The sequence below is a fragment of the Lygodium microphyllum genome, chromosome 16, assembly GCF_053477565.2.
Source record: "Lygodium microphyllum isolate KBCC chromosome 16, Lygodium_microphyllum_v1.1.10, whole genome shotgun sequence".
In the NCBI taxonomy this organism is placed as follows: domain Eukaryota; kingdom Viridiplantae; phylum Streptophyta; class Polypodiopsida; order Schizaeales; family Lygodiaceae; genus Lygodium; species Lygodium microphyllum.
The window spans coordinates 51,329,266-51,344,491 of NC_141150.1; the positions used below are offsets into that span (position 1 = coordinate 51,329,266).

At 42.2% G+C, this 15,226-nt stretch overlaps 1 protein-coding gene and 1 pseudogene across 1 annotated transcript in view; one reads left to right on the forward strand and one right to left on the reverse strand.

Moving 5' to 3' along the window:
- LOC148022808 (Clathrin adaptor complexes medium subunit family protein) overlaps positions 1-14,051 on the reverse strand; it is a 56,028-nt gene extending 41,977 nt beyond the window's left edge. Inside the window, exons 1-6 of the mRNA XM_087695732.1 lie at positions 13,586-14,051; positions 12,619-12,796; positions 12,443-12,533; positions 12,254-12,348; positions 12,078-12,170; positions 11,940-11,988 (exon numbers count right to left, since the gene is read on the reverse strand). Of these exons, the coding sequence (XP_087551858.1) occupies positions 11,940-11,988; positions 12,078-12,170; positions 12,254-12,348; positions 12,443-12,533; positions 12,619-12,796; positions 13,586-13,668 (589 nt within the window). The 5' untranslated portion in view covers positions 13,669-14,051. The remainder of the gene's footprint in view (positions 1-11,939; positions 11,989-12,077; positions 12,171-12,253; positions 12,349-12,442; positions 12,534-12,618; positions 12,797-13,585) is intronic.
- Positions 2,078-7,206, forward strand: LOC148022809 (copper-transporting ATPase HMA5 pseudogene; annotated as a pseudogene).
- Positions 14,052-15,226: the final 1,175 nt, after the last annotated feature.

Below are 15,226 nucleotides of genomic sequence, written 5' to 3' on the forward strand. Positions count from 1 at the left end.
ACCACTTGGTCAAACTTTGTACAACGAGTACTTGAATCTCAAGAACTTTGAAACCTCGTTGTTGGTATCAAGCCTATGTTATCCCTTAATTAGCTCACCCTAATCACATCCGTCAATGGAGAGCCTGCAATGCCACAGTCAATCTTGAGTTAATGCAAGGGTTGCTTCCTGAGTTCCACTCTCAATTACAACATTTTCTCCCCACATTTGAGCGTTGGAGTCATCTCATTGACTGTTATGCAGCTCGAGATCGTAGTCAATGTATCAATCTTGATTTTGAGCTTCAAGAGTTTTCCATTAAGTAAGGGGATGATCTCGAAGTCAAGTTGGCCGAATATCAACGATTACTTGCCAAGTTTGCCATTGTTGGCTCCCCAAAGTCAAACAATGATCAGGTCACATTCTTCTTGAATAAGTTGCTCGACTAATACTTCCATTTTATACAATAAATTATCTCACTACATAGATTGCTGACCTTCTACAAGTTATGAGTGCCAATTCTTACATCACGCGAGACTGCCCAATCAAGTCCACAAGAAGTCCTCCACACACATCCATTCAAAGGCGTGAAGGTTGACTGCCTCTCCTTCGGGAGGAAAAACCACTAGTGGCAAGATCTCGCAAGATGCAAAGGCAAGCCAAAACAAGGGTGACACTACTTCTAACGGAACCAGAGAAACACGACCCCTTTGATAGCAAATTCCTAAGAAAAATAGGTTTTAGCAAATTCCTAAGAAAAAGGTCGAGCCATGTGGATGAGAAGTGTCATACCAAGGCCCAAGGTCTTCCTCCTAGAAAACCACTGCAAAGACTAATGCAACTACTTCCACTCTAGCTAACCAACCCAAGGGGCTACGCCTCCTGCTACTACACTATCTACTCTATCTACCCCAATGCCTATTGGATATGTGGCACGTGGACACTCTCAACAGCCTATCTCCTTTACTATTCTTAAAGGATTGGTCTACTAGTGACTCACCTATTGCACTTTATGCATCCATTCCTAGGGTATCTACTGCACCTTCTAAGACCCCTTTCCCACCTTGCCATACGTGATAGTGACCACACACTTAGTCTTTCTTTTTTTAAACTTCGGCTACATATTTACATACTCATTGCATTGCACTTAACTTTGCTTTCTTTTACTTTTTATTTTGTTTTTTGAAGCATCTCACTACTCACCTCTGTGCTTGCAAATTTTCTTCGACATCAACATCCAAGTTGAGATGGAGTTCCTACCCTTCTTGGTATTCTACATGTTTCAGCACTTCTCTTCTACATCAACCTTCCCCCCTGTTGCACTTTCCCTACGCATTGCATGATTTCATCATCTTTGTACTATGGCGCTTAGGTAAGTGAACAATTTCCCCATGAGGGACACTGTCCAAGTGACACCTGCTACAGGAGCATTCTTCAACATGTAGCATACTATGCATCCCATTGTGCAAAGCACCACTAGATGGATCCTAAGCTATTTCCATTGGCGAATTACACCACCATTCGCCCTTTCCCTCCTCATCAACATCCTCAAGTGCTTGGATAAGCTTGTACTGTTTTGTAACATGATGGATATACCATCCCTACTCTTATCTTCTAGGCCACTGTTACTTAATCGATCGCTATCTCTAAACTTAACTTTCCACCTTTTATAAAAAAAACAAACAAAACACAACCAACAGAAAAATAATTCAATGTGGTTCCATCCACCTTTGTAGGGCTTGATAGACCACTAGGCAAAGTACTCTTTGTCCGACGTCCTGTTCTCTCAAAGGTGACTACTTGGACTCTCTTGGTAAGATAACCATCGCCTATGTAGTCCTGCTAGACCACTGGGCAGCCAACGTGCACCCATTGCCTGATGCCTTGGCTAGTTTGGGATGGAACACCTTGGGAAAACATCACCCACCTTCCCTCTTAGTCTCAATTTTGGGCTTGAGGGGGGGTGTTAAGCTAAAACACACTTTACAGCTAATTAACATCTTTAAAACAGCCCCAAAACACACTTAATTAATGAAAAACCATAGTGACAGGAAACGGCCGGAACGGCCCCCCGGCACGCGGAATCGCCGTCCCCGGAATGTTTCCGTCATGGACCGCGTTTCCAAATGATGGAACGTTCCCTGTCCCGTTTCAGACAGGGAACGCAGCAGGGAACGCGTTCCCTGCTGCGTTCCCTGTCTGAAACGGGACAGGGAACGCCACGTGGCAAAACTTACCTGCGCTTAAGTTGGATTTCCACCCACATGTCGTGCAGTGTAGGGGTTCAAGTCCTGCCAGTGGATAAAACACTTGAAACTCAACTTTGGGGCAGCCTGAATAAGCTGGTCACTTTTTTGCTCTCGTGGACAACTTCCTGAATACCCATGCATTCAACACCTTAGCACAGGCTCATGTACTCCGATATTTTCTGGACTACTGTAAATCCTCCCTTTTCCTTCCCACAGGCCATTCCAGCAGCTCATATACAAAGGTCTAATCTAGACCCATGAAGTGTAGCATTAGCTTGACATGACCAGAGAAATTAAAAAATCTGCTGCTTGCAGCTCCTGAACACCACTTTGCTTCCAGTGCCAGAAATGTGGAATGTGAAATGGTGTTAACTGCATTACTGTTATGCTCTTCTAAATCCCATTCTGGATACGTCCTAGGCCAAGAGAAATAAGGAGATCACTTTATACAGACCTTGGATCGTCAGAACCTTTTCCTCAATTTGACAGAAGGGCTTTTCACTATTGAAATTTTGCCCTTTTACTGCTTCAACTTGTTGCGGTTCTTCTATTATAATAAAAGACCCACCGTATCTTGTAACTTTAGGTTGATAATTGGTGAGATTGCATGCACCATGAGAGTTCCAAGTTTATTGGACTGGTTTTTTGTTGGTGGTTTCCTGTTTTCAAGCTCATTTAGTTGACATTCCTCAGAACCATACATATTGCTTCATCAATAAGCTGTTTTAATTAAAAGGCCTAAACAGAATGCTTTATGCATGAACAGGAAGTTGAACAGGAAGTTAAAATTTGTGACAGCATCAAGGATGCTGGCTTTGAAGCTCAAGACATTCTACACAGGCTCAATGAGGAAAGCATAAGAACATGCAGACTGCGCATCAAGGGCATGACTTGCACATCATGCTCAACTTCTATTGAATCTAGTCTAAGTTTGTTACCTGGTGTGAAAAGAGCTGTTGTTGCCTTAGGAACAGAGGAAGCTCAACTTGATTACAATCCTAACTTGGTTAGTTACAAGCAGCTCATGAAGGCTATTGAAGATACAGGCTTCGAGGCTGTTCTCATAAGTGTAGGTGAAGAGAATGATAAGTTGAGTTTGAAGGTCGAGGGTGCCCATTCCATTGAAGGCATAAACTTGATTAAGACTTCCTTGGAAGCCCTGCCAGGGGTAAAATCTGTAGAAATGGAATTACATGTTGAGACAGTGATGGTGTCATATGATCCTGATCAGACAGGACCTCGGTGTTTTATAGAGGTCATTGAATCCACGGGATTTCCCCTTTATAATTTTAAAGCAAGTGTTTGCAATCCTCCGGGAATTGGTGGGCCTGATAGGAGTGGAGAGATTGCACATTACAAGGTTTCTTTCCTTTGGAGTTGCATCTTTACCATCCCTGTATTTCTTCTCTCAATGGTGTTGATGTACGTTCTGGAATCAAAGAATGTCTGGATACCAAAATTGTCAACATGCTAACAATTGGCCAAGTGTTATGCTGGCTCTTATCTACTGTTGTACAAGTAGTTTTTGGAAGACAATTTTATGTGGGTTCTTATAAAGCCCTCCACCAAGCTGCAGCCAATATGGATGTGTTAGTGGCCCCAGGCACAAATGCAGCTTACTTTTACTCTGTATATATTGTCTTGCGTTCTGCAACCTCTACAAACTTTGTGGGAGCAGATTTTTTTGAGACAAATGCCATGCTGATATCCTTCATACTTCTGGGGAAATACTTGGAAGTTTTAGCCAAGGGGAAAACTTCAGAAGCTATTGCCAAGCTTATGGAGCTTGCTCCAGATATTGCTGTCTTGCTTGTTACAGACGTAGATGGCAATATCATTTCTGAAAGGGAGATCATAAATTTTGATTTTTTAAATGCCGTTCCCGTTCCCACATCCCCGTTCCCTAGGTTTGGCGTTCCCGTCCCCGTTCCCGTCCCCGTTCCCCGTTCCCGTTCCCCGTTTCATGTTTCTATGTGAAAAACACAAATTTGGTGCACAGTTTGAGAGAGTTTCAATGATCCCCCAAAACCCTAACTTTTTGAGAGACCCTTCAACATCTATAAATAGACGGGCTGCCCACCATTCAGCCTTTCCTTTCGTGCAAGCTTCTCCCTCTACCGTGCAAATTTAAACCAATGGCCATCTACCATTTGCAGTCCAACCATCAGCGACCATAGCCCATCACTATCCAGCCCTAGGCAGCCTGTTTTCAGCCATCACGCTACTGTTTGGAGGTCTCCATCTATTGCATCATCATAGCACTTGATTAGCCTATGTTTTCAGCATTTGGTGCTAAGCGACAAGCTGTTGCCATCTCTCCCACCAAGCAACTACTGCAGTACCTACATTTTTGCTGTCCAACAAGCCACCTACATTAGCAAACCCCTCTCCTGTTGTCACTTGACAGTTCTCTACCTCAGGTGATCAATTTTCAGCCGTCCATGGGTGGTACACTACTGCATTTACCAAATTTCAGCCTCCAACTATTGTGTTTTGGTGACCAGCCTGCTGCACATTCATTATTCAACACTCTATTACGACAATCAGAATCCATCTCCGATGGACGTCACTTTTCGGCACTCCATTGCTCTGCCCTTGGGCATTCTGTACACTCTTACATTCATTTACAACATTCATTCACTTCAAAGTTTCTTCTCTGTGTTTGTCTCTATGTTTGAGTTTTGAGTTTTTGTGTTTTGCATTTTGTTTTAGGGTTTGAGTTTTGTTTGTCTCTCTCTGAGTCTTTGTGTTTCAGTCTAGGTCGTGCATGCTTTGTTTCCTCAGTGCAAACCCTAGCATATCTTCACAAGAAAACGTTACATTAGTCTTAAGCATCAACTTGCTCTTCGACACAAGATTCAATGACATACACAAAACCATCATTTACTAACAAGATCATGATGATCCTCACCTAATAGGTTCACTTTTATCTCGAATAGTGCAATATTGGACACTACTAGCCACAAGGCTGAAAATGGCAAACACATATTACAAGTGATGGGTATGACAAGAAGTTGTTCTTGTCCTATACTCATGTTCAAGCTGGTGTAAAGGGTTTTGGTATTACTTTCTTGGATAACGGTCGATGACTACAACCCAAGAAGGTACCACTCCATGGCCATGGCAGCCATCTTTGAGCATTGAGGAACACACAAGTGAGCAATAAAACTTAAAATTTATAACTAAGATTTGCAATGGTTGTGATGTTTAGGAGAGAGAAGGTTGTATTGAGGTGAGAGAATAAGACAATTTGACAAGGATTTCTCAAGTCCATCCTTCTATTTTGCACTTTAATTCGAAGATAAGACACCTTATGTTGCGCTGCCCAAATGCTTACATAGAGATTGGATTCTTGCCATGTTGGCTACTTTGGAGACTTGTGCTTTCAATTTGGGAGATGAAACTAACCTTCCTCCTCAGATAGGGTGGTAATAACCAAATTAAGCGATTATTACAATAAGTAAATAAATCATATAAACTAAAATGCACATTTTATCACTTTAATCTTAGAAAATGGACACTGTATTGGCCCCACACTTGTGCCTCTTGTACTATTTCTTTATCTTCAAATGAAAGTGGATGAAATACAACTGAGATTTTCTCATCTCCTTCGCTAATCCAAGTGCCTCTTGTTGTCATAAATGACCAGTAAACCTTCAAACAAATCTACCCCTTGGTTTGCTCGGAGATTGGCCTTCACCCTACTCCTTGAGAGACAAATTTAGCCCTAAATTTGACATTGGCTAGCTGGCTCTTGAATTTTCCTAAAATTCTTCAATTTTAGCTGTTGGAAATTCAAAACCTAGACCCTCAATTCTGAGCACGCTTCCCAAGGCAACTATCAAACCCTAGTTTCTACTATAAATTAGGGTTTTAAACAAAGATTACCCAAAATCTCCACCTCTAATGGCTCACATGGCTAGATTTTGTTGAGAACTTGAAATGGCTAGGGAATGAGAGAGAATGTTGTAGAGAATACAAGTATTTAGGCCTCTATTTAGTAATAAGCAATATTATTATGTGATTATTACACATCCTTGAGCTATTTTTATTTTGGGACCCATCAAATACTTTATGACATGCTCATGACTACAATTTGATACCTTTCCCAACACCATTGGCATGTGGAGATTGTGATCAGTGACATTTGTTGCTAGAAGTGGTTGAGCCTCCTATTAAAAGCAAGCAATTTTAAGTACAAAGAACATACAAGGATGTTAATTGAGGGTTTCTAGATGGTTAGTGTTGTGGATGATACTAGGGCACAAGAAGTCCCCCGAAAGGAGTACACTCCAACCCCCAATAAAGGTGTAGAATCGGAGAGGAATGAACCACCATGATTGAATGACACCTACAAAACAACTAAGCTTGATTTATTACACTTTCAACATTGTCCTTTTGGTGTCTGACTATAACCCTGTTAGCAAATATTAGTCAGCTCATGGTGTGAGTCTGTGTTAGAGGCTGGGCATTTTATGCAGTATTTTATGGCACATTTTAGTGGCCATTTATGATGTATTATTTAGCATTTGTTGCTGGCCGACCAGCATTAAATGCTGGCCGACCTGCATTTTATGCTCCCCACTTTTGTGGCTATTTATTGGGCTCCTCCTCCAGAGTCTTCGGTACTTCAGCCATCAGTGGAGATCCTTCTGGGAGAGAGGAGCCGGTGCTGAGGAGCCCACGCAGCCAGTGACTCACCGTTGTATGCTGCTGTCTCGTGTTCGATATGGATTCCATTTCCCGAGCATACATCTGAGTTCTCATCTGTCTACTGTGTTCATTCTTTCTTTCTTTCTTCTGTCTTGTGTTTCAGCATTTATTTCAGCATATTCTTTACGCTTCCATTGCTGCACCACTTCTGACATGGTATCAGATTTCAGGCTGCAACCTATTTGTGCTGTGTTTTCTTGCTGATTTCAGGATTTACACCCTTCTTGCTGATCAGCCAACTGTCCTTCCTGCTGGCGACTGCTGATTTGCTGCTGGCGACAGTGTTTCAGCATTTGCGTTTTGCGTTTTTCTAGACAGATTTGCGTTTACTGCTGTTCCACTCTTTGCTGCCCGTGTTTCCTTCATCAACCTGCTGGCAACAGTCTTTAGACCCTGTTTCTTCAGTTTGCAGCCTGTGTTTTGCTGTTTACAGCATTATTTTTGTCTGTTTTTCTGATTATTCAGGCCGTTTTTGCTGTTTTTGGCAATTTTTTGACTGATTTTTTCACTTTGTGCAGCAGCTTTTGGCTTATTTTGGTCAGCCTTTGGGTTATATTGCATGTGAACTCACTATTTTTGGTGTTTTTGGTTGCGTTTTGGCTGTGCTCACTCTCCCAACGACCCTCTTTTCTTCTACTTCTCTTCTTATCCTCTCCATATGGCTCCTCCGTGCACTTTCTACAAGCTCCCCCCGGAGTTTGATGAAGTGGCCAATGCCTTGCGGGCGCAGACATCATCGTCTCCTGTCAGTTTTACACATATGACCTCGATGCTTCTTGAGCATGAGGCATCCTTGAGATTACAGGGGCGGCTTCCGGCACATTATGGAGGTGAGGCTTATGTAGCTTCAGAGAGGGGTGATGGGAAGAAGAAGTCGAAGGCCCAGTGTTACCACTGTGGCAAGAAGGGACATTTGCGGAAGGACTGCAAGAAGTTCGCGGCTTCCAGGAAGAAGGAGCAGAAGACGAAGCGGGATGCTGACTCTACCGATGAGTCCTCTCCTTCATCAGACTCCGACTCCGATCCTCCGACCAAGGAGAAGTCCAAGGCGCGGAAGGGATCCTCTTCTTCGGATCACGGGAAGGGCTTGGTGGCCCCTTCCTCGGCTGCTTTCTAGTGGTGGTCATGATGTCATCCCTCACGACTCTCTTGTGCCAGAGAGGGAGTGTGAGCAGGTGTTGGTGGGGCTGCCGTGCCTCATCTATATTTTGATACAGGTGCACAGGTTCCAGCGAGGGATGTCCCTGATGCATCGACGGTATCTGGCAGTGAAATCCTAGAGACTGTAGTTGATTTCTGGGTTCATGATGAGCTGTTCTTCTTGACAGAGAGCGAGAGGCTTTCGTCTGGAGCTCACATGAGGGGACACTTTGGTGGTTTGGCCAAAGGCGGGAACTCCATGGTCACATGTTCAGAGACATGTTTGGCAGATTGGCTTTGTATGTCCTGAGTGACATAGGTGACATTACACAGAGAGCTGCTATGAGTCTTCTCTATTTTCAGGTGTTGTTGGTATGATCGACATCGACATCAGATACTCTCCGAGGCTTCTTGGTGGTGGGCTAGCCACTCACCGCTTGGACATCCATGGTCCTTCTGGTGTTTCTTTGTTGTGTAGTTTATGATTCTCCATCATTGTACTATTTCATTGTATCCGATCACACATGATCTGAGAGAGGGTGTTAGCAGATATTAGTCAGCTCATGGTGTGAGTCTGTGTTAGAGGCTGGGCATTTTATGCAGTATTTTATGGCACATTTTAGTGGCCATTTATGATGTGTTATTTAGCATTTGTTGCTGGCCGACCAGCATTAAATGCTGGCCGACCTGCATTTTATGCTCCCCACTTTTGTGGCTATTTATTGGGCTCCTCCTCCACAGTCTTCGGTACTTCAGCCATCAGTGGAGATCCTTCTGGGAGAGAGGAGCCGGTGCTGAGGAGCCCACGCAGCCAGTGACTCACCGTTGTATGCTGCTGTCTCGTGTTCGATATGGATTCCATTTCCCGAGCATACATCTGAGTTCTCATCTGTCTACTGTGTTCATTCTTTCTTTCTTTCTTCTGTCTTGTGTTTCAGCATTTATTTCAGCATATTCTTTACGCTTCCATTGCTGCACCACTTCTGACAAACCCTACCTTTCTCCTACAACAACACAAAGATGTCCTCCAAGTTCGATCGCAAAAATATTCCTACCACTCCCTTTCAATTTAGCGAGAAGTCTCCTATATGCAAAACATACCCAAGCCTCCTGTGAAAAGATCAGCAAGGTAAAAATTAGGTGACACTCTTTCGGCCCCTTTACCTTAAGCACTGACATAAATCAAAGTTGACCCTTGTACATGCTAATAATCAATCGATACGAGCCATGACCATACTTAGAGAGTTAATCCGTTACCAATTATGGTATGAGAGCCAATGCACACCACCAAAACCCAAGAGCTAGAATTAGAGCCAAAGAACTAGTGCCAATACCAAAGCCTAATGGACCACAACCACAACTTGTGCCCATGACTTCATTATAGAGAAACATTGTTGCCTAGTGTATTTTGCTCTTCCTCTCCATTACATGCAACAATTTCAAATATTTTGGGTTTACTACAATTGGGATCAAAAAGTATTTTTGTTGTATGGAATGCCAAAGTGTGGGTACTTCATCCTTTTACAAAGTTTGCTAGTGCACTAGGTAGTTCAAATTTGTTAGCTTGACTTATCCTGTTCTTTCCAATTACATGGGTGGAGATCTTTGTTCCCCTCTCTACTTTCATTTTGATAATTCGGCTAAGGCATATTGTCTTTGCTTGTGTAGCTTGATCTTTCTCTCTATTATATACAACAACTTCAAATATTTTTAGTTTACTAGGATTGGGATCAAAAACACTTTCATGTCATATGGAATGTCACAATGTGGCTACCTTGTCCTATTATGGAGTTTGCTAGTGCACTAGCCTCTAGGTAGTTCAACTTTGTTGGCTTGACTTATCCTTCTTTCCAATTACAAGGGTGGAGATCTTTGTTTTGCTGAATTTTATTTCCATAATTAGGCTATGTCATAATGCCTAGTTTTACAATGGACACCTTTCTTCAAAGGTCATCCTTTGAGCATCTAGAGAGTTGGTGCTTGATCGAAAGCTTGATCACTTTTGGAGGGTCTAGAGCAAAGTCATATTTACATATAGGTATCAATGCTAACGACATCTGCAATTACAAAGACCACCTTGTAAACTTTGATGAAGGAACACCGATTAATTTAGCTAAGGGAAACTAAATGGTGGTGCTAGACCACAAGTTCCCTTGTTGTGAGAAGAGATTCAAGGAAGTACCATAAGCCTTTCCAAGGGTGGCCAAACTATGATCTTACTATATCACCTTTCCTCAAAGGCCGTCCTTTGAGCATCTAGTGAGTTGGTGCTTAATCGAGAGCTTGATCACTTTTGAAGGGTCTAGAGCAAAGCCATATTTAGATATAGGTATCAATGCTAGCGGCATCCTCAATTTCAAGCCACCTTGTAACCTTTGATGAAGGCACACCAGACAATTTAACTAAGGGAAACTAAATGGCGGTGCTAGACCATAAGTTCCCTTGTTGTGAGAAGAGATTCAATGAAGTACCATAAGACTTTCCAAGGGTGGCAAAACTATGATCTTACTATATCTCTAGAGCATACCCATGCCAACCGGTACGTGTCTATGTGCACACTTAAGTGTTGTTGGCTGGAGTCATGTTACTAAGCTCATGATTCCTCAAGACATTGAGCCACAAAATCTCAAATTGGGCACCTTACAAGTTTTGTATGTGGCAAGACTACGGTGAAGAGACATATTCTTCTTCAATTGATCGTGAACGTGACTTTATTTTCCATGCACATCACCCAACTTTGTACTTTTTATGGCATTCTTCAAGAGCTTTTTCTATTTGGAGAGTGATGTAGTGGAGAAACAACACTATACTATTACGTAATAGGTGTGAACCATATGCAATGAGCCAAAGATTTCTTTCACTACTTTAGGACTCTTGTCGCACCTACAGATTTCTCTTGTAAAAGCAAGTCATTTACAAGGCCATTCATAGTAGGAGTCCTTAGCACATCAAAGGTTGAGACACACATTGATCCTTTCATGTGACTGACAAATATTGGCACTTTGCTCTTGAGAGGGGAGAGGGGAGAGGGGTGACGTCTCCTTTAGCAAGCTTACCCATACCTCTTTCTTTCATGATAACTCCTACCCATACCTCTTTCTTTCGTGATGACTCCTACCCACAAAAGATTTATTAATTGGAGTTCCGCCTCCTGCCATACAAGTTCCAACTTCATCTACCAATTTGCATTTTGTTTCCTTTTACCTCTGCATCAACATTCTTCACCACTAAATGTGCCACAAGCTTCATCATCAACTGGAGAGCAAGTATTGGCAAAGTGATGTGATGATTCAAAGGGGGACTTTCTTCTTATTAAGTATTGCAACCTTTAGAGGAGGCCCTTGAGGAGACACCGTTGGATGATTTTGGGGCTGGGCAACCGCATTTTTAACATGTGGATTAGAAAGCAACAGTGAGAGAGTTATAAGGTTCTGCTCTATACTTATAATCAGTCTAGACAAGACACCTTTCTACTTTTATATATGCAAATGAATTATCACGACAGATAAGAAGGAAAAAATAGAGATTGCTATTGTTATTCTTTCACTGTTCTAAGGTTTGAAGCCGATTGGGTCCAGGTCTCTCTCTCTACAAAAGGTTCTGGCAACTGAAGTAGAAAACTTTAATTAAGCCAGAGAGAAAAAGGCAAGTCTCACACATTTGCATACTACACAAAACTGAAAGACTTTGGCAGCCTGATTGAGAAGCTTAAAAGCTCAAGGCAGAACTTTGATATGCTGACCACAGTGGTCAGAACAAAATCTTTCCATTATCCCACTATCATTCGGAGCTGACAAGAGTATAGAAATATCACATTAACAAGACAACTATTAAAGCATCAATTTGAATGTGCTATACCTTTTGAAGACATTAGAAGGTTTACACTCTCAACTATATCAAGAAAGACCTGCAGAAGGCAATTTTTGATTGATGAGTTCACTATATAAAAATAGTACTATATTCACAAAAAAGGTCACAGAAAATTTTACTTGACACCTCATTTTTCTTGTAAACCAAGCCTTCTCTGCGCCATCCCACTGCTCCTGTTACTTGAAGAGTTGCATTTGCTGGAGGTCTTGAGTCTTGTGGCTGGAAGCACAAAAACCAATATGATTGGATGGCTTAAGCTAAAAAGCTTGGGCAGATTAAAAGAAGTATCGTCAGTATCCTACCTTTGAAGAGAAAGGAGAGCGAACACCCTCCTGTGTGATGTAAAGCTTTAAAATCTCAGGGGATAGATTCTGGGGATAACCAAAATCCATAATTTCTGTGAAAAGAAATTCATTTGATCTCAGATAGATTAAGTTGGCTGCCTTCTAATACCACATAATCAACTTTCAAAGATAATAATGTGAGCTTACCATCTAGCAATTCATAGATAAGGACAAAGTTATTTCGAATCGCATCTTCATCAAAAGCACCACCAAAATATGACTTGAAAAGTGCTACTGCCTGGTATGCAGATATTTCTTACTGCCCATTGCAGTACAAAATAAAAGTTAAGACAAAACAAGAATTTTAAAAAAAGCAGGCATACCTCTACTGCAAATTTCAAAGCGCAAGCCGCATTTGCATTGCTACTGACAACTATCACAATATAGACGTTACTAATTCGCATGTACAGAAATGAGCAGCCACCAATCTGTCGCACAGGACAAGTTCCAAGATCTTTGGTCTGCATAATGTGCATCCTAAAGGCGTCCACCATATTTCCCCTGCCAACAGTTGTGCAGACAAGAGAACCATCTAAAAACTTACTGTTTTTTATATACCACAAGTTCAAAAAATATATCTCAAAAGGTGGAAAGACCACCTAAATTCATAAATGGACTACTAATAAGACCTGGCAATAACACTTTGAATAACAGATGGGTTGACAACCCTTCGACATAAGCATAAGCACATCTTGCTCAGACATTCAGATGAAAGGCTTTACACAATGGCCCCAAAAGCTGGCAGCACCAGCAGCAACGCCCAAGCATTTGAATCATCCTTCACAGGCAAAAATAGGCATCTGTATAGGTAATCTTAGTTTGCTGTGCACTGTCATCAGTTTGCAAAGTCCAGAAGGGTACCTTGAACCAAATCTTAGCTACACAAAACCTGCTCATCTGCCTGCCATTTCTATCACTGTTCATAACAGGGCCCAAGCCAAGGGATACGGAACTGGCACTTTAAAATCAGAAGCTCCAGAGCAGTATGTGTGCTATCCAGAGGTATCTCTCCACAGCTCTATATGCGCTAAATGGTGCTAATTCTCCATGGCACTGTGTGTGCCACACAGTAGTAGATAGCAGCAAAAAAGCGCCAACACAATATTCCAGAGGGGGAATATTCAAGGTAAGTTTGAAGTGGCATTGGACTCAGGTAAACAGACACTGTTGGATGTGCTGCAATGGGATGCTCGTGTGGGGTGGAATGGAATATACAGCAGATCTGCATTCTAAACAAGCCGAATATCGATCCTCCAAATTAAGATTCAGCTAATCTGCAAGAAATCTTACCCGACATCATCACGGTAGAGTCGATTGATGAGCACGTCCCCACGGAGGTTGAGGAAGTAGATGGCGGAAGCAGCGACCGGCATCCTGCCCCGCGTAGTGCAGAAATTCGCTGCCCAGACAAATGAAAAGCTGCGCTGTTCGAATGCAGCTCTACTTTCAATGCTTGCGTGATCGTGCTGGAGGTCCTCTACGGATGCACCTGGCTGCACATCTGCGATAAGGAGATGGCACTTCTTCTTCCTCTGAATCGCATTACCTAATCCTTTCTGGCTCTAGCCCGGCACAGAGCTTTCAGCTGCAGCCATGAACTCCATATCCGGCCGATGATGTTCTCTGCGAGTGGGATCGAGAAGGGGAGAAGAGAGAGAGAGAGAGAGAGCGAGTTTTGTTGTTATTATTTGTTCTTGTTGGAATGCACGATTTCCTTTCTTCTTCTTCTTTGTTTGCTCTTCCCGTCTGCTGTCCTACTAATAAGCTTCCTTTGACACTTTCCAGTTTCATTTCAAGTGGAATTTAAAATTTCCTAGATTTTCTTTCTTTTAAGGAGGCCAAAATTTTGAATTGAGAGCCCTCTCCAAACTATCATTATTAGGCTGGTTACACACCGAGTTATAGATGCCCAACCCTTGCCCAAAGTATGGGCGTGCATGTCTAAAGTATGGGCATGCATTTTTTGAAATTCGTCGTCAACATTAGCCTAACACCTTTATACAAATGCAAAAAGTGGTGGTTGTGGGAGACTCCCTGTCCAAAAGTGGGTGAGGAGTTCACCTATTAACCAGGTAAACAACAAGGTCATACCATCTCCAATGTGTAAAGGACTACCAACACCCAACCTCTAAATAAGTACTTTGATTGGTCAAAACTTAAAAAGTAGGCATTCGTCATTTGGTGTGTAACCAACCTTAGTGGGACAACTAGGGAAAGGTGCATGTGTGAACGGTTGGGTTTGATCCCATGGATGGCAGCCTTGATTTGCCTTGCCCGTAGAAGGGGCCTTGCATTGTATCCCAAACTTATCACATTGTAACCAACCTTAGAGGGACAACGAAGGAAATGTGCATGTGTGAAGGGTTGGGTTTGATCCCATGGATGAGGTAGCTTCGATTTGCCTTGCCCGTAGAAGGGGCCTTGCATTGTATCCCAAACTTATCACATTAAAAAGACCAAATAAAGTATTAGTGGATCAATGCGAAAAATGTGCATTCATGAAGGGTCAAGTTTGATCCCATGGATGGGATACCCTCTACGGGGGGGCCTTGGCATCATATCCCAAACATATATTTAATGAAAAAACAAATATTTATGGTAAGCAACCAAGGTCATCCTACCAATTGTGCACCTCTCTCCACCATGCTCACAACAATTTTGCAAGAAGTGAGACAAGCATTGGTTACGAACCAATAGAACTTGTTTGCATGGTCGGGTTGAGTTTGTATGTATAATCATATTTTCACAAGCTTGAAATATTACCTATTACCATCAAGAGTAAATTATGTGACCCTAAAATTATCCATGAACGATAATTGCTCAATTTCCAAATAATGAGGTGGTTTGCGACCCCATTAGGTAATGCCCTCGCCCTTGGCCTGATCAATTCTAGGTTGAAATAGGTCCCAATTAAAATTATAATAATATCAG